This window comes from Zeus faber (genome assembly GCF_960531495.2).
Source record: "Zeus faber genome assembly, chromosome: 3".
NCBI lineage: Eukaryota > Metazoa > Chordata > Actinopteri > Zeiformes > Zeidae > Zeus > Zeus faber.
The window spans coordinates 13,904,921-13,931,644 of NC_137190.1; the positions used below are offsets into that span (position 1 = coordinate 13,904,921).

Here is a 26,724-nt window from a genome sequence, read left to right on the forward strand (position 1 = left end):
TGCAGCCATGACGACGTTCTCCATTGCTGATTTGCGAACGTTGAAGCAGCGATGGCAGCCACCCGTCACAGCGCCGCGGCTCAACAACCAACACAACCCTCAACCCCAAACACGATCAATCATCTTTTATTCATAATAGCCCGTCATCCCAGGAACGTCTGAAAGGGCTTCAAGTACCGCATCCACATTTCCACCCTACATAATGTAGTCCACGCTGTATGATTGGGTCTGGGTATCGTATGCGATACTTTAGTGGTATTGATTGAATTGTAATCAATACTATCGACTATAAAAACCTTTATGTGGCCTTTGATGCCGGATTTCGACACCCATGTAGTTCATCTCAGTGTGAAGAGTAAATGTGTCATGTCCTTTTCTTTTGACACAAAAGGATCAGCTCTGGGGAAAAAAAATCAAATAAAATAAAAAAAAAAATGTTTTTCACTTAGACAGAACATGAACTTTAACTCAGGAAAGAATTATACTGAAAAAAAAACAAAACTAGTTTAGGAGTTAGTCAATATTGAAAATTTTCAACCGATACCCAGCCATACACATGACTTTTTCCAGTCTACTTGACCTGCATTATTTTACGTCCTCCTCAATGGAAGAGAAGCCTCTGCAAAGTTTCAACAACACAGAAAAAAACCAGCCACCGCCCCCCAAAAAAAACGAACAAAAAAAAACAAAACAGATTTGTTCTGACAAAAACATGGTAATCCCTGTTCCCTGGATCTCAATCGGTACGGGGAGATATGTTTTCAATCGCTGTTCTGTCCATTCTTCTTCCGAGGATCCATCCATCCATCCATCCATCCATCCAATATTACAATAAGCACAACAGATGTTTACACTTTGTCTAATCCAGTTTATTCTTTCTCAGCAGAAGAAAAGAAAATTGAGGGGAAGCAAAGAATTAAGACAACGGAGACAAAGACAAGTACAGAATATTCCATATTAGTCTTCCCGTCTTTCATCGCGTTACAACTGAAGAACGAAACAACCCTATTACGGCTAAACTGCAAGAAAATCTTAAAAGGCAAAAAATGGGTTAAATAAGGATTTCTTTCGGATACATGAAATCATTATTTACCTTCTCATCTTTCTTCCACAGTGGAAAATAATATAATAATAGCGCGGTGGTAGCAACGTTATGTGCTCTGTATGCCCAAGCCCTATCTAACACAAAGCTCATTTCACTCGTCCTCTGTTTGCAAGACTTGAGAGGTACGAAGGGGGATGCACAGGAGAAGGGATGGGGGAGACGAGTAAAAGGGTGAGATGAGAAGTGAAAGTACAGTGAGCAAATGAAGGATGGCCGCAAGCACTGCACGCTGGCCGAAAATGAAAATGAGAAGAAAAGACCGATTATGGGGTGTTTGGGGAGGAAGCTAATACTCGGGACAGTGAGAAACCCTTTTAACTGACGGAACGTGAGGGTGTTTACTGTTATATTAAGAGTATTGTTTAGAAAAAACCTGAACTACAAAAACCCATCAACCCGAAAGCCAAACAGGTTCCTTTCATTCTGCTACGTCAACAGCCACAACGCCAAGCCATACACAAAATATTGTATTAAGAGTGGAAGTCAGTGCAGAGTGCACACGTGTGACTCTTCGCGACTTCGGGTCTGAACGAGAGCGCGTCAGTTCAACTTTCAGTCTCTTCCATCTCTCCACAGGCTTTTCCAGCACCCGTAATCCAAATGCTGCCCTTTTAAAAAAAAAAAAAAAAAAGGGGGTTGGGTGTGTTGTGGACAGGAAAAAAAAAAAAAAAAAAAAAAAAAAGACCCACACACAGAGAGAAAGCTTGCGTGATGTCCGGATAAAACCAATCGGTCAAACCCGGGTTGCCAACACGTCGGCATCCAGCCGATGGAAGACCGGTTCCGCTGCTCGCAGGTCCTGAACTTTCCACCTCAAGACTCCGACTGCATCCGAAAACTTCTCTCAGGGGTTTGCTGCCGTGTGCGATTCGGCAGAGCGGAAATGTCAGCGAAATAATCTTAAAATAAAGGAGAAGCCGAGTCCTGTGGAGCAGGGGAGAGTTAAAGCCAAGGGGTGGAAGAAGGGCATTTGGAATTTTACATTAGAATAACCTGAGGTGGCGTAAGTGAGCAGAGAGAGAGTGTGTGTGTGTGTGTGTGTGTGTGTGTGTGTGTGTGTGTGTGTGTGTGTGTGTGTGTGTGTGTGTGTGTGTGTGTGTGTGTGTGTGTGTGTGTGTGTGTGTGTGTGTGTGTTTTGGGGTAAAGGTTGGATGGGCGGCAGAACAGGGGGTAAGACACTGACTTCAGCTGAGGCTGGAAAACTACGTGCGCGTCCCGAGTCCGAGGCTTGGCGCAGGTTAGCAGCTCCGTCTGATTTTGAGGTAAAGAGCAGTCTATAAACGAGCCCGGAGCAAAAATGTCTAGAAAGCGTCATTTTCCCGCCGTTTCTCCTCCTCCTCCTTTCTTTTTTTTTTTTTTTAAGTCTTGTTTTGTTTTGAGGTAAAGAGCTCGGTCTCAAATGCACTTCTGAGACAAAACTTTGTACAAAGTGTTTGCTTCTTCACCTTTGCATGATTTCACCCACTTTTTTTTTGCGCTCATAAGTCCTGACTATTCAGGAGCTCCCAAAAAAAGGTACAAAGAAGTGTGTTTGTATAGAGTTATTCTCCTTTTTCTCTCATTGCTGAGTAGGACTTCCCAAAAAGGCATTTTAGCAGCAGGGTCAGAGAAACAATAAGAAGGTGGGGGTGTCAAATGTTGGGAGGTGTTTGGAAAAATCCTGCAAAAAAAGCTTGAAAATGAAAAGGGAAAAAAAAAAAAAAAAATCCGTAAATTGTCGTAAGCGCCTCAACGTAATCTAAACCCCGTGGTGACTTTTTTGGGGGTGGGGGTGGGGGTGGGGTTCAGGAGCACTCCTCCCCGATGCGCTGGCAGGAGCGGCCCACCTTGCGGTCCAGTTTGACCATCTTGAGGACGGCCTCCTGGCGCCCGCGGCCCAGATGGTCAAAGAGGCAGTCGTGCTGCTCCGGTAGCCTGTGGAGCATACAGAATACATAACCTGGGGAGAGAGAGAGAGAGAGAGAGGAGAGGGGGGGAGGGGGCGAAGGAAGAAACAAAACAAATAACGGTTAGTGCAAAATAAGCTTAGGAACAATCACTACAATGACATTTTAATTACAATTAAGCATTAATGCGTTGGTCTCGGTGACATGTTTGTTGGAAGCTCAGGGAGTTACGTGCGCTCACATAGGCTTTGTATAATAGGCTCCGCCCCAATGGCTATGGGGAGCATAATAGGCTCCGTGCCAGCATGCTTCCAGGTAGAAAAGGCTCAATGCCAACTCTCTTGAGTAGAATAGGCTCTGCCTCAGTGCGCTGTACATATGCAAACAGACATTTACATATACATACAGTATATGTTCACAGTACCCTGGACGGAGCCTGTTGGCCTTTACACTTCAGACGTGAATTGTATTGAACACTTTTTATTGTCACTGGCTCTTTGCATTGATGTGTCATTTGTTTTGTGTGCTGTAGTTCCCTCCGGCTAGTTACTATTCTAAACACAGATCAGAAAGCTCTATAGTGGTTCACTGACAAGGTAACCTTTCGCCGGGCACTTCCAAGATTTCTCTGATATTGGTGATTGTGGCAAGCAGTCAGACTTTTCTCCGCCGTGATTGCTCGGCTGATAAAAAAAAGCAGCGGTTGATATTATATGAGCTTTTCTGAAAGAAATTGAGCCGTTTTCAACTTTTAAGAGTGCTCTGCCCCGCCAAAAAAAAATCCTCCGGAGGCAGCGCTTTTCAAGAGCGGCCGCAAGACGCCTGGAGAGCGCCGGCTTCTCATAGGATTCTGTGCAAAAAAAGAAAGAAAGGAAAAAAAAAAAAAAAAAAGGCAATGGCAGTTGGGAAGAACACTTACGGGCGAATTCACAAAGAATGGATTGCGGCCGCTAATAGCACAAGGACTTGAGCATCAATTTGCGCCAGCTATCTGCATTGTCTTAGCGTCGGATTCACAAAAGATATTTCACTCATGATATGCCAGTGCAACCACCCCCATAAAGTTTTGCTGCTGAGTGCCCAATTTGCCCCTGTTGTGCGGCAAAGTAAATACAGGCAATTGTCCGACGACGCCAGCCCCGGCACCGAAAAAAAAAAAAAAAAAAAAAAGCCAGCAGTGTCTTGATCCACCCTGCTGCACGATCAATAAGCATACCTGTCAACATTGGGATTTGAAGATAATGAAAATGGTCCGGTACCTCCCGGGGGCGGGGGCTTCCCGTTACACGTAACAGGGATTTTGCAATCAGATGCGTAAGTGGGAGACCCATTGGGAGACCTGTGCAAAATCCCCATTGTGCGTTACACGTACCCCGTTTGAGGGCTCCCTGTGTGTAATAACCCCACCCTCCCAGGGGGGCCAGACCATTTCCACGATTTTCAAATCCCAATGTTTAACTTGACAAATACATATTCTCTGATCGCGCAGGGAGCGGACCGGCAACGCCGCCTTTATCTTTGTCCACACAATTACCACCAGGTCTCTGCAGACGGTTTCAGTGTCCCTCTAACTGTGAGTGGCTACCAGCCCGGGTGCTTGTGAATTCAACCCTTTTTGCAACGAGGCTGATTTGCATAGAAAGGGGCCAATTTTGCACCAAATGTATGTATAATACCTTATTTAAATACGCACAAATAGCACCTGCGCACCAAGATGCTATTTACGTGGCAGCGCAGTCAGAGGTGCATTATTGACCTTCGTGCGGATCTTCGTGCACAGAGCGTAGCTGCTGCGTACTCCTTTCTGCTTTCTTTATTTTTCCTTTCCACTCTCGTTTATATTGCGAATATGTCCAAGTACTGATAAGTCTGTAGCTTTGTCCAAAATCTTGGGTGTGCTGTAAAACTCTGCAGCATCATTGTGTCATGTCCTGCCTATGGCACGCTCTACCCGGGCTCCCCACTGCGTCTCGACCAGACCGATTAATTCCAGGTGGTGTAAACACGTCTGACGGATAACGGACAATCTCCGGTTTTTGCTGCATGTGTGAAAGGGTAAATCAGGTTCGGTGTGCATGTGTGAACGCAGCTCCCCTTCTCAACACAAGGCCCTGGTGCTGGAGGAGGCTTGTTAACGCTCATCGTCTCAAATGCATTCATTTGTACGCATAATAATGCTGCCGGCAATAAATGAGTAGTGATTAAAAGCCGAGTTTGATACACTGTCACTAAGCAATTAAAGCTTGGGCGATTACAGAGAGAGCTGGGTGAGGGAAGCGAAGGTGTGGAACAGTGAGACTGGCATGGGAAAAAAAAGTCAGCTCAACCATGAATAAATAAGGCAATAAATCGAGTACCACGGCGCCAGAGCGTGTTGCTTCTGAATTTAACACTACTATTTTTTATATATAAACACTCATCTGAAATTTATATCAGAATCGGCCTTTCCAAACCACAATGAAACCACCTAGATAACATTGGACTGTTTGGATTTGCCTGAATAGGTCAATCACAGGAAGTATCACTAGTGCTTGGGAAGATCAGGAAGAGGATCATTAAGGAAGCAGACGCTGTAAGCACCACTGCTGCGGGTTCCATGAAAATACGTTGCTAAAAGGCTGTTAAAATCCTAGACGTCGAGAGCAAATATAAGTGGTTTTGAAGAAATAAAAAAAAATGTAGATGTCAGTGCTGCATTGGATTGATGGAAGTTCAGTTACAGATACCAAAACAATGTTCCCCATGTTCCAACCAAGGCCCGAAGGTTCAGGCAATTAGTATGAGAATCGTAAAGAACAGGGGGGTTGACAGCAGAGGGTGGACCAACTCCACCCTGTGGCAATGTGATAATCAGCTCAGGTTCCACAAAAAATGACTCTTGACAGGGATGCACATAACTCATACAAACACACGCGCTCTTATTTCCCCCCCGCATCTCCTTGAAGACCAGTGAACACCATAGCCGTGGATAGGATGACCGGCTTCGGAAACCACTTTCTACAAATTCATATTCTCAAACAGCACCCTTGCCTTCAAGCAGTTAATAGACTCTTTGGATTAGAATTACGAGTAAAACATTCTGCTTAACCATTAACAGAGTAAATGGACGTTATTGCTGTAGCAAGAAATCACTACAACTGCCTCCATTAAGGCATCAGTAAAGCATGTCTCACTCTGTGCGTTCAACCATTAAGGACGGATGGCCTCTATCCACTAGCGCCTGGTGAACAAAGGTGAGTCAATTTCCAATTTGGAAGCAATCGTGAATCTTTAAGCAGCAAAGAATTGTGACTTCTTAAGTACTTTAATTTGTATGCAAACAAGTTGATTAGCGGGCCATGTATTGCTTTAACTGCATTAGTGTTTGCGGTAATTGGCTTATGCTTTATGTGTGAAGCATAAACAGCCCGGCCTTCTGTAATGCTCCCCCAAGGCTACTAAAAGCACTGCAGTCATCAACATTTCCAAACACACACAAAAAAATAAAATAAAATCTGTATATATATATATATATATATATATATATATATATGGTTAAGCAAGCAAGCATATTTCTTTGTGTAAGTCATGCTTATTTCATGAGTTGCCTGCTGAAATTATTACTAGGTAACTGCTTCACTAAGAAAAAAAAATCGTCCAATTTTTATTTTCTCTTTCAACCATAAACATGAACTCAACATCATAGGATCAGAAGACACAAGCATTGGGTTACAAAAAGCAGGGCTCGACAGTAACGGTTGCCCTCGGCAACCAGATTGAGTCAATTGGCAACCATTTTGTAGCCTCTGGTTGCCCCCCCCCTTGGCAACCAGTTTAACAAAAAAAAAACAGGGACAGCAAACAGCAATACGTACACCCCAAAATAAATACATTTGTATCATTAGTGATATTTGAATATTGCTGTTAGTCAGAACCAGAACTCTGCATGAATAAGATTTGACCATTCGTTTTTTTTTTTTTTGTTTTCAGTTCAGCACCACACTAAACTTCTGTATCAGCCTACATGAGTCTCATGTTTTACCTCCAAAACTCATGTTTTAATGCCTTTCTTCGTCATCTGTGACTGAAAACATCAGATTTCCACACAGTCAGAGAAAGTGAGATTGTGCTTTGTGTTCATAGTTCAGATATAAAATCCCAGCGCACCAGGGAACGTCTCATCTGCTGGGCTGCTGACAGCGCTGTCAGCCCAAGACTCAATCACAGAGGACGGCAGTAGAGCAAGGTCATTATAGTCAGGGATGCAAAGAAACTTTTTTTCTGGAACGTTGCTTTCAGGAAGCGATGCTGCATTCACAGGCTCGGATAACTGGAATGCGTACCGGGAGTGATCTGTTCATGGGAACTCTGAAAACTGTTGGCTACCACCACAAGTATAATTCAGACCTGTGGGAATCACTGGCGGTGTATGGCGACTTCGGGTAGCTCTCTCTTTTCTCACCATACATGTGTTTGCATCCCTGTACAGTTGAAACTAAACTGAAAACCAAAACTATGGGTGAAAAAAACATTTTACTTAACCGAAATAGAAATAAAAACTAGACTTTAGGGAAAAAACGAAAACTAACCGAAACAATATTGTGTACTTACAAAACAAACTAAATTAAAATAAAAAATATACAGAAATTGCCTTTAGTTTTAGTCTTTGTCAATTTGGTCAAATTTGTCAACATATAGCTGTTACAATACAATAACAACAATAATAAAGTTCTTGTATTTGTAGACAGACAGCATTAATAATGGGCATGTATCAGAGCTCATCTGGTGGAGAGCTACTTTAAAAGGAAAGAGGCAAATGAGTTTACTATTGTGAACAACGATGGGGCAAACAGGATATTGAGATTCCTATTGTCTGTGTGGTGAGCATATACAATACATGTGGGTGTAAGAGAGAGACAGAGACACAGGCATGATAAGTGTGATCAGGCCAAGTGTGACCAGAGGAGTTTGTTATCACATGTCGTGACTGTTTTGACTTGTGTTTTTCCCTCTGAAGACTCCAATTCTGTAAAGTATCAGATAAAACACAAACCACAAAGAATTTTGTTCGGTTACTGTAATAAAGCCTTTAAACATTTTTTATGTCATATTTTCATTATTAAGCTGACGTATAACTGTATAGTATCTTGATTGCTCAAAATATAAGGTGACTAAAAATGGCAACCATATTTAAAGTTTCAGAAACCAAAAGCTGATGCCGGCTTGCCAGCCTGGCAACCACTGTTAAAAGTTAGTGTTGAGCCCTGCAAAAAGGCCTCTTTGGTTTTACATTTAATGAAAACAGCTTGAGTAAGGCGCTGCAGTTTTAACGGAATAAAAACATATGTTGGGGCCGAGGAACAAGTTCCCGTTGTGCATGTGATTTCCTGAGTGTTTAAGCCAGGGAAACCTTTTCTTACCACAGCGGCAGGAGCCAAGCTCTTGTTGTACCAGCTCTAGTTTGGCTTGGCAGCAATGGCAGCGTCTGCGGCTCCGCTGTTTGGTACCGCTGCGAGACGAAGACGACAGAGAAGATTCCTCAGCGCCGGGCAAGCCGCTCACTCTGGCTCGCTTCTCTGGGGAGAACTCCCCCTCCGACTCCGAGGCTTTTTTGGACAAAGACAGGCAGGAAGACACACACACACACACACACACACACACACACACACACACACACACACACACACACACACACACACACACACACACACACACACACACACACACACACACACACACACACACACACACCTTAAGTCGAGAGGCTTTTGGTGAATGTTGAGGTCAATAAACGGTGTTGTATTTTTGAACCCTAAACAAAATGTAAACCCGAAACAAAATTTAAGCCCAATCGCAGCACAACTAGACGACAAACCAAAAAGGTGATCTCTGCCCAATGGTTACAGTGTTTCTGTGGTTAATAAATGTCCAGGAATAGCTTGAGGACCACACTTGAACACAGAAAACATTCAGCAACATTTATTTTATTTGCCAACATGTTTTTCCAGTTTTATCCATAGTGATTCTCAATCATCTCCAGAACTGTGAGGAAGCATATTAGACCAAACCGATAAACATGAGCTGAGCTTTGAGTGACAGGTACATGCTTGCTTACTAGTCAACTACAGTAGGGTTGTGAAATTGAAACGCAAGGTCAGCTCATTGGGTGGGCCTTGTTTCCAAATTGATCTCATTGGCTGGGTGTAAACGAGTGCATCCAATGACGACATGAACTATTGGCTGAGAGACGATGAACTAGTAGGAGGTTCAGAAATACTAGTTCCTACTGTTTAAACATGAAGGAAGAGACAGTACAAAATACAAGAGTAAAATTTATTGTTGTAGTACAAGTACAGGTAGTCCTCACTCGATGACCGGGTTCAGTTCCTACGACCAAGTCGTTAAGCGAATTGGTCGATAAGCGAGGACAGGCCCCCTTAACCTTGTTTCCGCCTTGGAAATCGCTAACGCTAGTGTAGTAAAACTGACTGACCGCGGGAACGAGACCGAGACTGGGAAAGGGTGACGCGCGATGAGATGCACGACGCTGAGACAATACGCTGCAGTACTGTACGCAGTGTATTATACAGACTGGTCAGAGAGCTGGTCCTGAGTCCGAACGGTCGTTAAACCGGTAGGTCGTGTACCTGTACATTTAAAATGATTCAATTCATCGTTTTGGATGACCATGTAGGGATTCACTGCCTAATGGGCATTTGGTGCCACAGCGTGCCCGTGGTATTTTGTGCTAACATTAACGTTATACAAAAGCATTATTAGACTGTTTATTCTATTACTCACTGTGTTTTGTAAGTTAGTTGTTGTTAAGTGGACACAGATGTTGTACTTATATAATAGCAAGCATTTAATCATGTAGACTATTTATTTTTTCTTGAGGCAGAGTTATCTAAGCCTGGTAAGTATAACTTGCCAATATGTGTTTGATTGCACAGCTGCATGAAACCGGATCAGATCGGGACTCGGCCAACTTGGATAGGGATCTCGTACTACAAAAGTCGATAGGGACATTTTGCGATATTTCAAACTTTGATTTCCATGTGCTTCTAATAAAAATAAAAATAAAAAGATTTATAAATGGACTGATCAAAAGAGGCCAGTTGTTATTAATATTCAACATTTCTAAACATCTGAAATAACCTGGAAATGTATATGATGCAGATTTAGTAAAATGCGTACCTACAGAACAAAAAAAATAATAACCTATGTTTGTTTGCAAGTCTTTATGCTTCCGTCTACTGAAACTCAAAATCGAGGGCAAAAAAAAAAAAAAAGGAGCTCTTTTCCTTCCTCCCTCGCATTGTCTGAATTGAATTGTGCTCCTGTCTTGGTCAAGGTTGCAAGATTGACTAGAACTGTACGACTCTATGCTGTTTAAACTCTTGGGACTCATAAAACACATCAAGCCATCGTTTTTCTTTTCTTTCTGTTTTATTTGTTTCATCCAGTTCAGCCATGCCATGATGAGGCCTGCCCGGGCATTGCGGGAAGGAAAAGGGGTATTTTTATATTAGAATTATCAACATAAATTGAAAGGGTTTTTTGTCTATACAAATGTTAAGGTTCTTGTCCCTCTTCTGTATTCCATCAAGCACCCGAAACAAGTTGAGAATGTATCTGCTTTCATTTGTCGACAGGAATTTCCACTCAGCATTTCCGTGCAGACTATTTTCCTGGCCTGGCCGAACACAGATTGTGGCTCAATAAATCTCTGAGAACTAGGCCAAGCTCAGCGGCCAGATCCTCCCGGCGTGGCCCATCGATCCCACTGTGCATGTGCGTTTCTGTGCCGCGTCGAGTGTCTGTGCACATGCGCGGGCAAGAGAGAGGCAGAGAGAGCGATATGGGGGTGCAAAAACTGTTTCCTGCCTTCTGTTATCCTGGAAAATCTCTGTGACAAATGTATACCTGCTGGAGCTCAGCCTTAAACATGATTTAGGAATTTGGGTTCCTAAAACACGATTCCAGATACATATAAAGGAAAAAAACAAGCAAAGAAAAACACAACAGTGCAACAAAATGACACTTTGCTGGTTGAGTACACTGAGAAGCACAAGACTAAAAAAACTGTTTGTAGAAGCCTTGAATCCAGATTCGGAAAGCCACATTTAGTGAGAGCAAAATCATGCATGAAACACACATGACTGTGTGTCTGAGTGTGAAGCAATGTGCTCACTCAATTGTGCTGCAGGAGACCAGCGATAAACATCACTGATTACTGTTGCCTGTTGGAGTCCTCTCCTTTGCTTTCTCCATAAACCGATTTGGCTCTCAAATGATGAATGAATAATGGGAAGCAATCGTTGGTTACCCAAGCTGTGCATTATGACTACTGTTATGCTGTATTAGGCTAGTATTTGAGGGGGTCTTTGGTTGTGCCGATTAAGGATATTCCTAAATCTAGGCAGATTACATGGGATGAGTGATTGACCAGTGTCACAAATTCTAAGAGCAAATTCCATTCCATAGCTTGCACTGGAGCATGAAACCACCGTTTCATTTCCCCCCCCCCCCCATTTTATTTATTTTACCATTTAATGGTCTGCCAAATTGGCAAATAATTAACCTGTAAAGCACATTGTGCAAATAGGAATTGGCAGTTGGAGTTGGAAAAACCGTCACTGCACAGCACCGTTCAGCTGTGTGGGCTCCTGGGCTGCAGGAACGAAATTCGAAAAGAATTTGAATATTAAAAAATTAACACTAACACAAAAATTACACTGAAATCATCATTAGATTGTGTATTTTATTATTTTTTTATAAATAAATCATTGATTATAAAGGTTTTGACTAACGTTGACGGATCAATTTGCCTGTGATGAGCTATAAAGTTCAATAGAAGTTAATCCAGATTGTTGCACAGTGAACGCACATTAGAGAGAAATATTCCAGGTCACTGTGTGTGGAGTTCGAATTGCTGGAGATGCAGGAGCGCATCGGCACGTTTCCCTCTCCTCCGGCATTTCACAGTGTGTACAATGGAGGGTGCGCCTTTGACCACAATGTCCAGTAATACCAGAGATGTGGCGATGAAAGGGGGAAATAACACCGACCATCACAAAATGTACCGAACTGGAATGTCCTCTAGTGCAGAGGCTCCCAACCAGCGATCTGCGATCTACTCCATAGCAGGAAATGGAGTAAATGAAATAAAACTAGAGTTTATTTGCTTTGTTTGGATAATAAAATATCTCTCTGATCAGAGCGAAGGAACCGTGCGTAACACCCCCACCCAGTACTAAATCTGAGCATAAAATTGTTTTATATATTAGAATATTAAAAATAATAGAGCACACAACTTTAAGTGAGGATTATAGAGGAATATCTGCAGCCCTAAACAACCTAATAAGAAAAACGAGCTCTGGTATTGGAATCAGTATCGGCACATATGTATCGGAATCAGATCGGACCTGAAAAGCAGTGGATCATCTCTATCAGCATCTCTATCTCACATTGGCTTGAAATTCCCTTTACTTTTGGATGAAAAACATGTAATTCGAAATCTACAGTTTTACAATACGATCAAGATCAACTAGAATAATTGCGATTATGAAATAACTGCGACAGCTCCAACTACAACTGTAATAGCATTTAGTTCACGGGAGAACGAACACGTTATTGCACAGCTGTGTGGTTTGGACTACATGTATTCTGAGCACTCGGGGCCAATATTGGCCTCGGTGGTTGCTCGGCTGTCTTATCATTTGCACCCTTTAAAAAGGCACACTCTAATGCATCCTTGAACTCTTTCCCTTTGTTTCCCCTTGAAGGCCAATTAACCCGACCATTTTCGATCAATCCACTGCAGCTGATGCCACTGGTCTCACCACCCGGCTCCCTAAATGGAGCTGACAGGCACCGAGTGCAAGCTAAACCCGAGACCGCAGAAACCACTGGGGGTTATGCTGGGGCGTACCTGACTCGAAGGGCCGTTTTGTGGGGGTCGAAACAATGCCAAGGGCTGTTTCTGTGCTGGGAGGTTCTGAAAGAAAGATAGATAGTGGGGAGGAAGAGGGACAGATGGAATGAGAGTTATAAGAAGAGAGGAATAAAGGGGGGGGGGGGGGGAGAGCGAGACAACAGAGGTAAGACCATGTTAGCCTGCAGAAGACGAGGCTACACAAATACCGTGTATTTTAAACTCGTGAAAGGATTTGCAATTCAAAACATTTAAAATCATGATGGCATTCTGAAGCAGAGTGAGTTATCATTTCTTAGCCTCTGGATTCAGTCATCAGTGGCAGTGATGGAGTTTAAGAAGAGGGGAGGAGGACAAAAGATCGACCACTGACAAAATAGATCAATCAAACAGTTTTACCCAGTTATGGGTTTTCAAATATTACTTGAAATGTTTAGGATTTCAGAAGGTGTTCTACTAATGATAAATTAATTAAGCTACATTTTAATGCCCTCTTTGAGCCCTCGGTGTAAAAAAAAGTTGATATTTTCATGACAATGTACACGCTCAAGGAACCACACACACACACACACACACTTTTTAAAGGGGGGTTTGATTTTTTACCTATCCCTACTAGAGGTGTAGAAATGTCTTGATATTAAGATGCATCGGAAGCAGATGTGGACGATTCTGCATCGATGCAGTGACAGAAAATAATCGAGAGATATAATTGGGCATACACGAAAAAAAAAAGTCCCAGACCCTACCTTTCATTCTGAATTAACAGATTTTAATTGTGGTTGAAATAACAGCCTACACAAAACTGAAATATCTCCACTATGTTGCTAAGTGAGTGGAAGATGTGGCTCCCATGGTTACGGTGGGATACCGTGCGTTGTCAAATCCATACAGGACCCACTAAACGCACATGCAGCGCTGCTTACGCCATGTCGCACCTTGCGTTGTGGAACATGGACGATTACAAAGCGGCGTCTTACCAACTGAGGAGGGCTGTGAAATAGGCGAAGCGTCGGTACAGGGAAAGAGACACCGGGACACACGTGGCAGGGGATTACGGACTATTATGGACCACAGAGGCGGAGCTAGGAACACGGTGAATGCTGATGCTTTCGCATTAGCCCCCTGGTTAGCACAACAGAACCGAGTTCCGCCGCCGGAGGTGAGCGCACACTCAGCATCTCAGAGGACCATGTGAGGAGGGCTCTGAGACGGGTGAGCACCAGGAAAGCAGCCGGTCCGGACGGCATGTTCTGAAGACCTGTGCCGACCTGCTTCCCCAGTGTTCAGTCATATTCAACCTCTCCCTTGGGCAGTCCTTTGCGGCCATATAGAAAATTCGGGATAGGATACATTGAGATGCATCGAGAATCGTTGTGCTTTCGAATTGTGGACAGGTGAATCGTAATCAAATAGAATCCGGAGGCCAGTGAAGATTCACACCTCTAATCCCGACAAAGAGGAATGATAAAATATTATCAACAGCTGTATTTTTATGTGTTTACGTTTGTTATGCTGCTGCTATAATGTTGCTGTAATAAAAGGAAATAAGGTGTTAAAGCCGAGGGAAGTTCACCACGCTAATCATTTAACAAAGCTTGAATGGGCCCAAAAATCTGTTTGGCGTCAGCACAGACCCCCAATATTACACTTTCAGTGTGCTTTTTGTTATGTAGTTTGCTGTACCTTGTATAATGCAGTATCGAGGCAGCAAGAACAGTTTTGTTTTTTTATGAATTCCAAATTTGCACGGCCATTTAGCGACCATTGGGTTTATCCCGTAGTACATTTAATATCACCTTCATTTAATGTGTGCGCAACAAATTGAGCATTTTTTTTTTTTTTTTTTTTTTTAATTATCAGATAACCTTGTCTGCCTTACAGTGATGAAGGATACTCTGGCAACACAGTGTCCTGTTCTCCTCTCTTTGAATACATGCTCTTTGCCGCCTTCCTTTCCATGTGTGCCACCAGAACAAATAAAGCAGAACAGAGCACTGTCACTAAAGCTGCAAATGTTGCTTCTATCTTCTACAATGTCAAGCTCCAAGTAAACACTAGAGTGGGCCAGTGTTGACCACTAGACTTCTCCAAAAGCTATTTGATCATTAAACACACTAACTAAAGATTCAGTAGATTATTTTATTTATATTTATATTTATATATATATATATATATATATATATATATATATATATATATATACCGTATACATACTATACATATATAATATACATATTTAGAACCATGTAAAGAATTCCAGACCCTGAGGACAAAATTTTCATTGTCAAATACTATATAGTCCAAGGTCCAATATTATTTTCAGATTCACGGCAATGAAGAAAATAGCACCTGGAGTTCTATTTGAGAAATAACTGTCAATTTTGCCACACTTCTGTTACTGCTTTCAGTTAATTTCCTTGAATGTCCCTCCTGTGGTAGGACGGTAAACACATCAGGAAATGGCGCGACAAGCACAAGGAGAGGCACCAATGGAGACACCAAAACAATGAACAAATTGAACTGAATTCCTCAGCTAAGCGCTGACTCACGCTCATTTGCAGGTGGAGACGTAGCTGCTGTCTCGTCTGGCGAAACCTCCTCTGACGGGACGGGCGTCGACATACAGGACTGGCCAAGGCTGCTGTTTGCCTCGTTGCAGAAGACATCTGCTTGGCTGCTGCTGGAGCTGGGCGTGGGCTTCGGGGTACAATCCTCATCTGTCTTGTTCTCATGAATGTCTAAGGGAAAATTCAAATGTGAAACAGTTTGACACGTGACCGTATGCCTTTTGCGCTTCTATACATATCTTATCTTTGGGGTGGGGAATGGTTGCCATTCATTGTCAAAAAAAGCAAAACTTTAGTATGGTGGGATTTCAGGTATGTCTGTTGTTGAAGATGTTCCAAGCTGTAAAGATTGTTTTCAGTCATTTCAGTCTTTTATTTATTTTTTTTTACATTTTTTTTTTATTAACTAAAATAGACTGGATGTAATCAGCCAATGCCATACTTTCCCCCTCAAAGCTAATGCGTCTGCCATCAGGTATCCATCCTCTTGTATGCATTTACTAGGTTGGCATGGGCGCTCAGACTGGACTCACCAATCTGTGGGCCAAACACGCATTAAACACATTCTCTATGGACAGCCACATCCATTTCATGAATCACAAAATACCCGCAGTTGCATAGTCAACAGCAGAAAATACAAACGAGAAGCAGAAATTAGTGGTTCCTATGGCTGGATCCAAGAATTTTTTAATACGGGGTTAGTTTTCTCTCAACACACACACACACACACACACAATCAAAAGAAGTGTCGCACAAAAAAAACTGACTTCATGAAAAAAAGTATCCTCAAATGTGAAAAATAAGATACAGAAATAAAATAAAATTCACATCTCTTTTTTTTTTTTTTGCACAATTAACAGGGTCATAAATGTATTTCCGTATTCACAAACAAATATTTCATGAGTTAAACATGTTTGGTCCAACCTCCGAATAGGTGGTTCCGTATTTGTGTCATGCTAGCGAGTGGAACTTTTGGCACTCGCACAGAAATTAAGCCACAAATGTGTTGTTTTCTTTCCCTCTCAGTGTAGACTTCCATCTTTGCACAGATATACAGTCACCCAGAGCGTCCGCATTTAGCTCTGCCAATCTGATAGCTAGCTGGCATGGTTTACACATCACAAGATGTGTTAGCAGACATTTTTGTTTTGTGCAACAGACACATTTTATTTTCTTAAATGCTTTGTATTGTTCACACCAAATCCCCTGAAGAGGTGTAAAATGTGTTTCGGCATCAATCGATGATCCCAGTACTTAACTTCATGTTCCCGGAAGGCAAATTATGATTGACTGAATGTCAGCAAGACATTTTGTGTGTGTGCTAATATGATTTCTTTGGTTGAAACGAGGCAGGAGAGGCAAGAGTCAACAAAAGCATAACTACATTTCCTAAGATGAACAGCTACACCTCGTATTTGTCCTCAACAGAAGAAAAGGGGTGTGGGATTTTTTGTTTTTAAAGGGGAAAAGGTGGCGGTGTTCTGCAACATTATGCGGTTACTTCACTTGCGCTGGTTAAGCGATGACAGCTTGGACTGTCATGGAAAAGAAATACAGCGCAGGCTATCAATGACAGTGGAAGTGGCCCGGGTTCAGCGTCTGCAAGTGAGCTATACTTGGCTCTTGCAAGCAACATCTTTGCTATTAATAAATTCCTTACAGCAATATATTAATATTCTAACTTCATCCATTTGTCTGAAGGTCCGGTCTTATTTATGAAGACCATCCTCTTTTCCAGTGCTTTTAGCTGTTGTCCTCTGTGCAGAGGTTTAATAATAAGGGTAAAAACAAACAGATAAATATACAAAGCTAGCACGCAAACAAATACACACAAAAAAGTGTGAAACACAATATAAAGACCTTACCTGCAAAACATTTTGAGCAGAGATTCATGGTTTTGCTCGACCTGTCAAGAAAGCACAGATGGTAAGAAAATCTGTCAATCTGCCAAAATGAATTATGCTGTAGCATTGATTTTTGTTTTTTTTAACCATATGGGACATGGCCTGGAAAGGATTATTTGGTATTTGTGCTCTTTCCGTATATGAAGCACTGCTCCGGCCACACAGCTTGAATACATTTCACTAGAATTTGATAAAGTAACTAACACTAACTGTGAGGTTAGGTAAGTCAAGAAAAAGCCAAGGTTGTGGGATTGTGAAACATTTACTTAATAAACAGATTATGAAGGATCTCCATATAACAATATCCACTTTGGATAATGTTTATAGTCTACTCAAATCTACCAACTTACAGCTCTAGCACAAATTGGCAAGGGCAATATTAACGGCATAAAGCTCTCCTCAAAAAATGTCACAGGTCCGACTATGAGGGCTTCTCCTGTCGGCACTCTTAACCATAACTCTGCTGTCTGCCCATGGAGCGTGACGGTCACTGGTCGCTTTCTATTTATTTTGGGTACTCACTGTACACCCTTGTCCCATTTTCTAAATGCAGGGTAACAGTCAAGCTTTCAGCCAGCCGGTCTCTCTGTCTGTCTGTAGCATGTATATATAGTGAGGAGAGGAGAAAATGGGAGGGATAACACACTGGGTAGCATGGAGGTAAAAACCGCAAAATAAAATCCTGTTGACTTTGAGACGCAGAGCTAATCAAAATTATGGGCTAATTAAGGAAACAAAATTCAGATTTAAATTAAGAAATAGACAGGCAGTCAGATAGAAAGTAAGAATGAAACAATGAGGCTTTAAAAGATGAGTAAAATGTGCACAGATGTTTTTTTCTGAAATTACAGTTGGCTCACCAAAGCTGCGAATGAAAATGTATGAATGGCAAAGAACTGTCTCCACTCTCCATAGAGATTATTGGGTGTATGGAATGGTTCAGTGGACTGGTGCGTGATATTGCTGGTGTACTTTTCAATGGTTGATGCTGATATTTAGAGAGAAGGGCGGCCGATGGCCAATATCAGCTGTTTTTTGCATCTGAAAAAATACAACAATTTCATAATAGTAAATGAGACACAAAACTGCTGAACTTAAATGAACATTTATTTAACACTAATGTTAGTGTATGCCTTGTCTGTTTTCTTAAGTAGATCTTCACTCTGTCTGCAGTGCACTTATTTGAAACAAAAAATGTATCAACTAAATGAATGTCCAAGCAATCTGCATGAAGTGAAAATAAAAACTGACTTCAAGTATTTGTTGTTATTTTTTCCCCACTTTTGTGTCAGTTAAAATATTTTAACTTTGCCATCCTTAGCGACGGAATTACAGCTGGATGTTACGTAGCTAGAAAGCGCGGAGCCCACTCTACCACGCATGTCTGGGTTTTTCACTGCAGTGATGGAGCAGGTAGATGCCATTTTCTCTGGAATATTGCACCTAAATAGCTTAAATAAAAACTGTGGACTGATAAAAAAGTTGTTTTTTCTATGTATTTATTTATTACATGGAGGCTGTTTGGTGCTTGTAGCTGGTAATTAGATGCAAAAAAATGATTTAGTTCAATACATTTTATTGCAGTCTGTGTACATCAGGAAAATAGCAACATATTGTCATGCTTGTTTCGTTATACTGTCGTACCTCCCCCTTACTCCCCCCCTACTTTAGATCTGTGAGGACGCTACCGCTCAGCACGGTATAGCCAAATCCATAGTATTGGGAAAATTCATAGTGGTGTCTATATTGTTCATGCCGTCCACCCCTACTGCAGACATTTTTTTGTTTATCGACCTCGTGAGCGCAGGCATCGGGGTATCAATGAGATATATCGGCCGGATTAATCGGTCCAGCACATATATACACACTCACTGAGCACTTTATTAGCAACACATGTACACCTGCTTATTCATGTAATTATCTAATCAGCCAATCGTGTGGCTGCAGTGTGATGCATAAAATCATGCAGATACGGGTAAGCAGCTTCAGTTAATATTCACATCAACCATCAGAATGGTGGAAGAAATGTGATGTCATTGTTTTCGACTGCAGCATGATTGTTGGTGCCAGACGGGCTGGTTTGAGTATTTCTGTAGCTGCTGATCTCCTGGGAATTTCAATCGCAACAGTTTCTACAGTTTACTCGGTGTAGAACGGTGTGAAAAACAAAAAAAACGTGAGTTTCAGTTCTGCAGACAGAAAAACCTTGTTGATGAGAGAGGTCAACGGAGAATGGCCAGACCAGTTCGAGCTGACGGAAAGGCTCCAGTAATTCATAACCACTCTGTACAATTGAGGTGAGCAGAAAAACATCTCAGAATGCATAATCCCATCAGCCACAACACTAAAACCACTGACAAGTGAAGTGAATGACAAGCAACGTGAATAACACTGAACATGTGCTGGACAATGTTCTTCTGGGAAACCTTGGGTCCTGGCATTCATGTGGATGTTATTTTAACATGTACCACCTTCCTAAATACTGTTGCAGACCTGACCCTGCTGGCAGTAGACTCCTTCTGCAGGATAATGCACCCTGCCACACTTCCAAAAAATGTTCTGGAATAGTTGTATGAACATGACAGAGTTCAAGGTTTTGACTTGGCCTCCAAATTCCCAGGATCACAATCCCATCGAGCATTTATGGGATGTGCTGGAACAACAAGCCCGATCCATGGGGGCCCCATCTCGCAACTTACAGGAATTAAAGGATCTGCTGCTAACGTCTTGGTGCCAGATACCACAGGACACGTTAAGAGGTCCTGTGGAGTCCATGCCTCGATGGGTCAGAGCTGTTTTGGCGGTATGAGGGGGACCTACACAATATTAGCCAGGTGGTTTTAATGTTGTAGTTGATCGGTGTATATACATATATACCAGTCAGCCACAAGTGTCAAAGTAACATCCACATCATAACACACATACACACATAACATCCACGCTTTTGGCGGTCGACAGGGGTCAGCATGGGCACTCTGACCTGTTTGTGGCTACGCAGCAAGCTGCAATGGACTGTGTGCTCTGACACCTTTCAATCATAGACAGCATTAACTTTTTCAGCAGTTAGTGCTACAGTCGCTCTTATGTGGGACCAGACGGGCTAGCCTTGACCCTGACCCTTGACCCTGTCACCGGTTCACTGGTTGTTCTTCCTTGGACCATTTTTGGTAGGTACTAAGCACTGCATATAGGGAACACTCCACAAGAACTGCCGTTTTGGAGATGCTCTGACCCAGTCGTCTAGCCGTCACAATTTGGCAAAGTCATTCAGATCCTTACGCTTGTCCATTTTTCCTGCTTCCATCACATCAACTTCAAGAACTGACTTGAACAGTCAGCTTGCTGGCTAATATATCCCACCCCTTGACAGGTGCCACAGGAACAAGATGAGCAATGTGTGTGTGTTTGTGTGTGTGTATATATATATATATATATATATATTATATCGATTGATAAAAAAAATACAAATTAATAGCACAATTTGCTGGTATTAATCGTGATTGTTCACTTTCTTTCTTCCTAAAGCTGAAGCTTGTAATAATGAATATTTGAATGTAAAATCAAGAATTTAATTTAAATTCAAATAATATTAGCATATAATAATTAGCAATAAAAGCATCTTTGTAATTTTGACCACAGATTCTCTCCTGTGAAAAACTGTTTTTCAATAAAACCATCAAGGCCATCAAAATTGACTGGCAGCTTGAAAGGCATATTTCTTATATACACTAACAGAAATAGTAACAAAACCCAGTCCTTATGTTAAAGTGCCAGTTGAATTTCAAAACCATCAAGGCAATTAAAATTAGATATCAGCTTAGAAGGTGATAATTTCTTATATGCACTAATAAATGATTCTTATAACTACTAATACATTTATATTTATATATATATATATAAATTAATATATATACAAATAAATTAATATATATTAATATGTTTAATGAAATGTACAATAATATATTCATGGCATGTGTCATCATTTAATAATCTAACCACAAATAACTGATGAAAAAAAATTCTGAAAACACAGAAACAGACAAGGCTCAATAAATAGACATATAGATTGTGGAAACCTTGCATCCTTCTCCTCTCGTCAATGGGCCAAACGGTGACACTCCTGGAAATGCAACATATCTTATATAATTTGGACCTCTTTCAGAGCAAAACATCAAAAGCCATGAACAAAATAAAATAACAATTACTCCTACACTAGAATCCAAAGGTGATTTTTAAATGTGTACTTTACTCCTCTGCTCTGGCTGTTCAATATGTAGTGGTGGGTCATTCCAGATACTGATGGAAGTATAAAATTAAAACAGCACCAGCGGATTACTGAGCTGAAGCCATTTTGAAATTAAGCAGCATTTCTTGTTGACAAAAACAATCAGACTAGACCTAGATATTGAATAGCTTTCAATAAAACTCCTTAAGGTGAAACTTAAAAGCCAAAATAAGCCCATCTACGCCTAATTGCCTGACATCCATTTTTACTAAACCACCTTGGACAGAATGTTGGTCATTAAAAGTCTGAGGTAGTTTTCCCTCATGCCAAGTTGAAAGAAAAAAGGTAACAAGAGGGTAAAATAAGCATTAGGAGAAAAACCCTTGTCTTCTTGCCTATTCCTCATTTCCTCCCTACAATGTGAGCCAGTCGTGGCTGCAGCTCTCCAGGGAGAATAACAAAGTGGTGCAGGGATTACATTGACATCTCCTGATAAATGTCAGACACAATTAAGGCTTATAAGCCACGGTCTGAGCACAAATCAAAATTATGCAAGTCCACCTGAGTGTGCCCCCTAACACATTGAGCGAAAACCCAGACAGGGGAAAACAAAAGCAAGTGTTCTGCTTTTCAAAAACATTTCTTAAACAACATTATAACACCTATATATTATAATAGTTGGCACTGTTGCCTCACAGAGCCACTAACTCAGGCATTGACTCTACAACCAACTGGAGAGAAAGTGGCTCCACAACTGGATTTGGTCCCCAGATCGCTGTGATGTGGCTGCCTACTCCGAGGGCTGTGACAATATCTGCATTACCGTGGTTATGTGACGTCATCGCGGCATTGAGCGCATTACCTTCACCGCCGCAAATAACTAAATAAATGAAATAAATAAATACATAACATTTGTGTTTTTTTGCTGGTGAAAGTTAAAGGAAATGTGAAATATAAACACAATAATCTTTGTTTAGTTATCATCAATGACTGTCTTACATGCTATGTTCAAGCTCATCAGTTGAGCTTTGCACGCCGTGCTGGAGGGGGAAGTCCATTTAATATACAGGGGCTTTCATTCATGAATTATTATTAATTATTTATACGGCTGCACCCTTACCCGACTCAGAATTTTGTCAGTCAAATCGGATTCGGCTGTTCAATGTGAATATAAACGGGGCATGGCTCCCCGCGATCGGGACGCACAGTAGTCGTGGGTCGTTCACAAATGATCCAATTCTCTTGACCGGCTCTTTTGTGGGAACGAAGGGAACAGAGTCTCTCTGGGTGATGAGCAGTAATTTTGTTCCGCCCAAAGTTTGCAGTTTTATGTTGCGTTGTTTATTTAAGTTGCTATCTCCTGCCACCAGCAAATGCTTCCCCCTCCCTGTAAGAGATAGCCTATGTTCCGCCCTGTCCGGAAGGTGCCCTGGCTGAAAAGGAGCGCACCCACTGTCAAGTGAGGTTCACAAAGCAAAGGCACACACGCACTGGTCTGACTGTGAGGTTTTATTTCAGTAAGTTATTTTACTATTATTATTTATGTGTGAAAAACACTGTTTATACCTGTTCTGCATAAAAATAACAAACTATAGTACTTGTTTTATATATTTTTGTGAAATGCTTTTAAAATATCATAAATAAATACTAACGAAAAATAAATGAATAACATACATCACATGACATACAGTCAGTTGCCAATACGCAGAAATTACAGTATACAAAAAGAACAAAGAGCCATTCAGTAAGAAAAAAATACCATCACCACCCTACCAACTGCTTCTACATAGTTAGGATGGGTCAAACACCGAGGATAACGTTCCCCACATGGATCAATAAAGTGATTTTTAATAAACTTAATCTACTGCTATGAAGATACATTGTTTTTAAAGCTCTATGAAAAAGCATGTTCAAGTCTCGATCAGCAACCAGCGTTAAGGTTTCAACTCCTTCTAGGGAAACAAAGGTTAATAAAAAAAATGTTTTAAAAGATTTTGCAGACCACTGACTGAATTGTATAAAATGAAATGTTTATCTCTGTGAGCAACAAAAACAAAGTGCCCAGCCATCCCTTGGAAACAGTGGAATACGAAGGAACTATAATGGTCATTTTATGAAATGTGACTTGATATATTTGCATTGACCAAAAGCTAATAAACGTAGTGATGACAACATGTGTTTCCAATTTTGCATCTGTTTTCTTTGAACATTGCTTCCCATTCCATGCAGTTGAAGGCTGACTTGTGAAGCTGAAAGCTGACTAATCACGGAACAAGACTACTCATATTTTCATTTGTTAAACACTAAATGCCCTTATCAAAGAACTGAGCACATCACAGTGCTCCTGAAAATTTGCAAGAAGTTTTAACGGTAGATTTTGACCGAGGAAAAGATAAAGTAAAAAGAGCAACAAGGCATCATTGAATAAAATTGACCATGAGCCTGCTTGATGTGGTTAAGTGCAATAATTAGAATGTGACGGACAAGTAAAACCACCAAAAAAAATTAACAATGATTAAATCGACAAGGGACAACCCAGCGGAATCCTTAATTGTCCATTAATATTTGCTTTATTCCAACTCAGCGCTATAATACTAATTTCTATGCTGACAAAACTATCTCAACTGCGAACAATTACACCTCGAATCAAGTCTTCTCCAGGTAAGTCAGCGTTTGATGACCTCCAGACATCTAAACCAAATTGCTCTTAAAGTTGTGTTTAAGTCTGATTCAACAAGGTGTATGCAATTGACAAAAACCCCTGATGGCAAAATCCTTAGTCCCATCCAATGTATTAATCAGGGAAAAGGCAGTTTTGTCATTCAAAGAAAAAACACAATAGATTCCACTACAATGTATGTATTCCTCTGGATGATTTAAAAGTTTTTTCGGTGTTGTATTAATATTGATTGTGAAATATTTGCTCAAATTGTATTTGTATAAAGAAAAACGGTTACGAAAAATTTGTGTCTAGGAACTGGTATCTAAGTCAAGGTGTCAGCTCAGTTGACCTTGACCGGTCTTAAACAACAATTATTCCCCTTTCACCACAACCCCTTGACCTAGATCAGTGAATATGAAGTTTTATCAGTGGCCCCTGTTGAAAATAACCGATTAAGAATGGGAAGGGGGCCTAGCCTATTTCAACAAGGGAATGAGTTAACATCGCAGAATTGTCTAAATGGGCAGGCAGTTGGCTGATTAGGAAAGCGGTGCATCATTGTCAGTTGCCTCAAATCTTTAAAGTAATTTCCTTTAAGTTTCTACTTTTTGTGGAATCTCAATTACCTTGTTGTCTGAAAAGGTAGGGATATTTGGATATGATATGAATCATTTACTTCCTTGCACTTACTTTTGAAAAGAAAAAAATAAACAAAAACTGGAAACCAATATCATAATTAAATGGGTTTTGAACAGAGAATAAACAGTAGATTGACTAGTCTAACAGGCCTATGCAACATAATATAAGCTCACTCATTGACTTGACAAATGTGGCCAAATTTAGTCACATATGTGAAGATGTACACAATAGAAAGCAGAATGAATTTATGCACGTTGTTAGCAGGGACACATTTTGCATGATTAGACATTTATCCATCTTTCAGAAGCAGCAGCTTTGTTCAGCATTTGAATTAAATTACGTCAGGTCAAGTGTAAATTCACTTATTTAAAGTAATAAGTGATTTTACTAGTAAAAGGCTCCCCAGTATTTTGAACATTTCGAAGAAGGTCTTTTAAACATCCCAAAAGTCCCCCAAAATATCATTTGGGAAGTATTCACTACACTAGCGTTCGCACCCGCCATGCCCTTACCGTGAAATAACCGTTGTTAAGTCTCACACACACACACACACACACACACACACACACACACACACACACACACACACACACACACACACACACACACACACACACACACACAGGACCAGGTCGTTAAGGGAATTAGTCGATAACGAGGAGGGGCGTCCCTAAGGGGCGTGGCTGGAATACATAGTCTATATTGTGTAATTTGAATTGCTTCTGAATTTTGAGTGATCCTCACAAATGTCATCACAGCGCGACACATTTACAGGGCTTTCTTGCAAATAGCTTATTACAGGCACGCATTTCAAATTAACTATTGATTGGGATAAACACTCACGCTTGCTCATACTTATCACACTTAACATTCGCACTTATTTGCAAATTAATGAATCACACCCCGAAGTGTTCCTGACTCCAGAGAAACCTAAGTATGACAGTAATTTCCTCAAATATAAAAAACTTACTAATTGATAAATGACACCTATTGTACCTTATTTAATTCCATCTATTTTTTCCTTAAATATGATCACGAAAATGTCTTCGGTGTAGAAAAATAACAAACGCCGGACTAAATGAAGTGTGCTATGAATAATTATACTCAGTTGTTTTCCTCCCTCTCCTCCACACCAGCACTCTTGAGACTCTCTCTTTGTGACTATACTTTATTTCCTTAGTCTCAGTCTCTTGTTTCTCCATTCTTAGTGGTTTTGACCATCTTCAGGGATGCTGCACACAGAAAGAGCACAAAGTGGGTTGCTAACTAACTGCAGTCTGATATGAGGATGCACGGACTGCTCGGAATGCACATAATGCTCCCGCCACATATACACACCCTGCATACTATGTTCCAATTAAATAATCGACATGCACAGAGCTGATCCTACACGCTTTGGTTATAAGAAGAAGAAAAAGAAGAAGACACAAAAGTACACAATATGGAATCAGAGGTCCATCCCTGTCAACCCCCCCGTTCCTCTCCTCCAAACCCTGGCGTTAGGACTCGACCATTACGCATTAAAGTTTCCAATTAAACCTAATCAAGTACAAAAAAGGCCCTTGTAATAGCTGGTAGATGCAAATGTAATGGCATAATCAATGTGATGAATTGTCTAGCTGTTGGTTCCAAATATTTGAAGTAGATTCCATACATTTTGAATAAATTGTAGGATTATGAGAATGAGTTGCCCCTTTCAAAGGAAGGCTCCTGCAAAACCAGGTGAGGCGCTTGTGCTATACTGCGGAAACACTTTCTATTGCAATTTGATTTAAACTATTTAGCATCAAAGCTTCTAAACCCACTGCGCAAGAAGAAAT

The 26,724-nt window shown here is 41.1% G+C and overlaps 1 protein-coding gene across 2 annotated transcripts in view; it reads right to left on the reverse strand.

The window, feature by feature from the left end:
• Positions 1-847: 847 nt before the first annotated feature.
• The window catches only part of LOC307227981 (AN1-type zinc finger protein 3-like), a 28,101-nt gene continuing 2,224 nt past the window's right edge, over positions 848-26,724 (reverse strand). Inside the window, exons 2-7 of one of the 2 annotated variants that reach the window (XM_079997437.1) lie at positions 17,340-17,380; positions 15,917-16,011; positions 15,457-15,645; positions 12,905-12,970; positions 8,391-8,576; positions 848-3,044 (exon numbers count right to left, since the gene is read on the reverse strand). In XM_079997437.1, coding sequence (XP_079853563.1) covers positions 2,890-3,044; positions 8,391-8,576; positions 12,905-12,970; positions 15,457-15,645; positions 15,917-15,971 — 651 coding nt within the window. In that variant the 5' untranslated portion in view covers positions 15,972-16,011; positions 17,340-17,380 and the 3' untranslated portion in view covers positions 848-2,889. The remainder of the gene's footprint in view (positions 3,045-8,390; positions 8,577-12,904; positions 12,971-15,456; positions 15,646-15,916; positions 16,012-17,339; positions 17,381-26,724) is intronic. The other variant, XM_079997436.1, reaches the window with a different exon arrangement.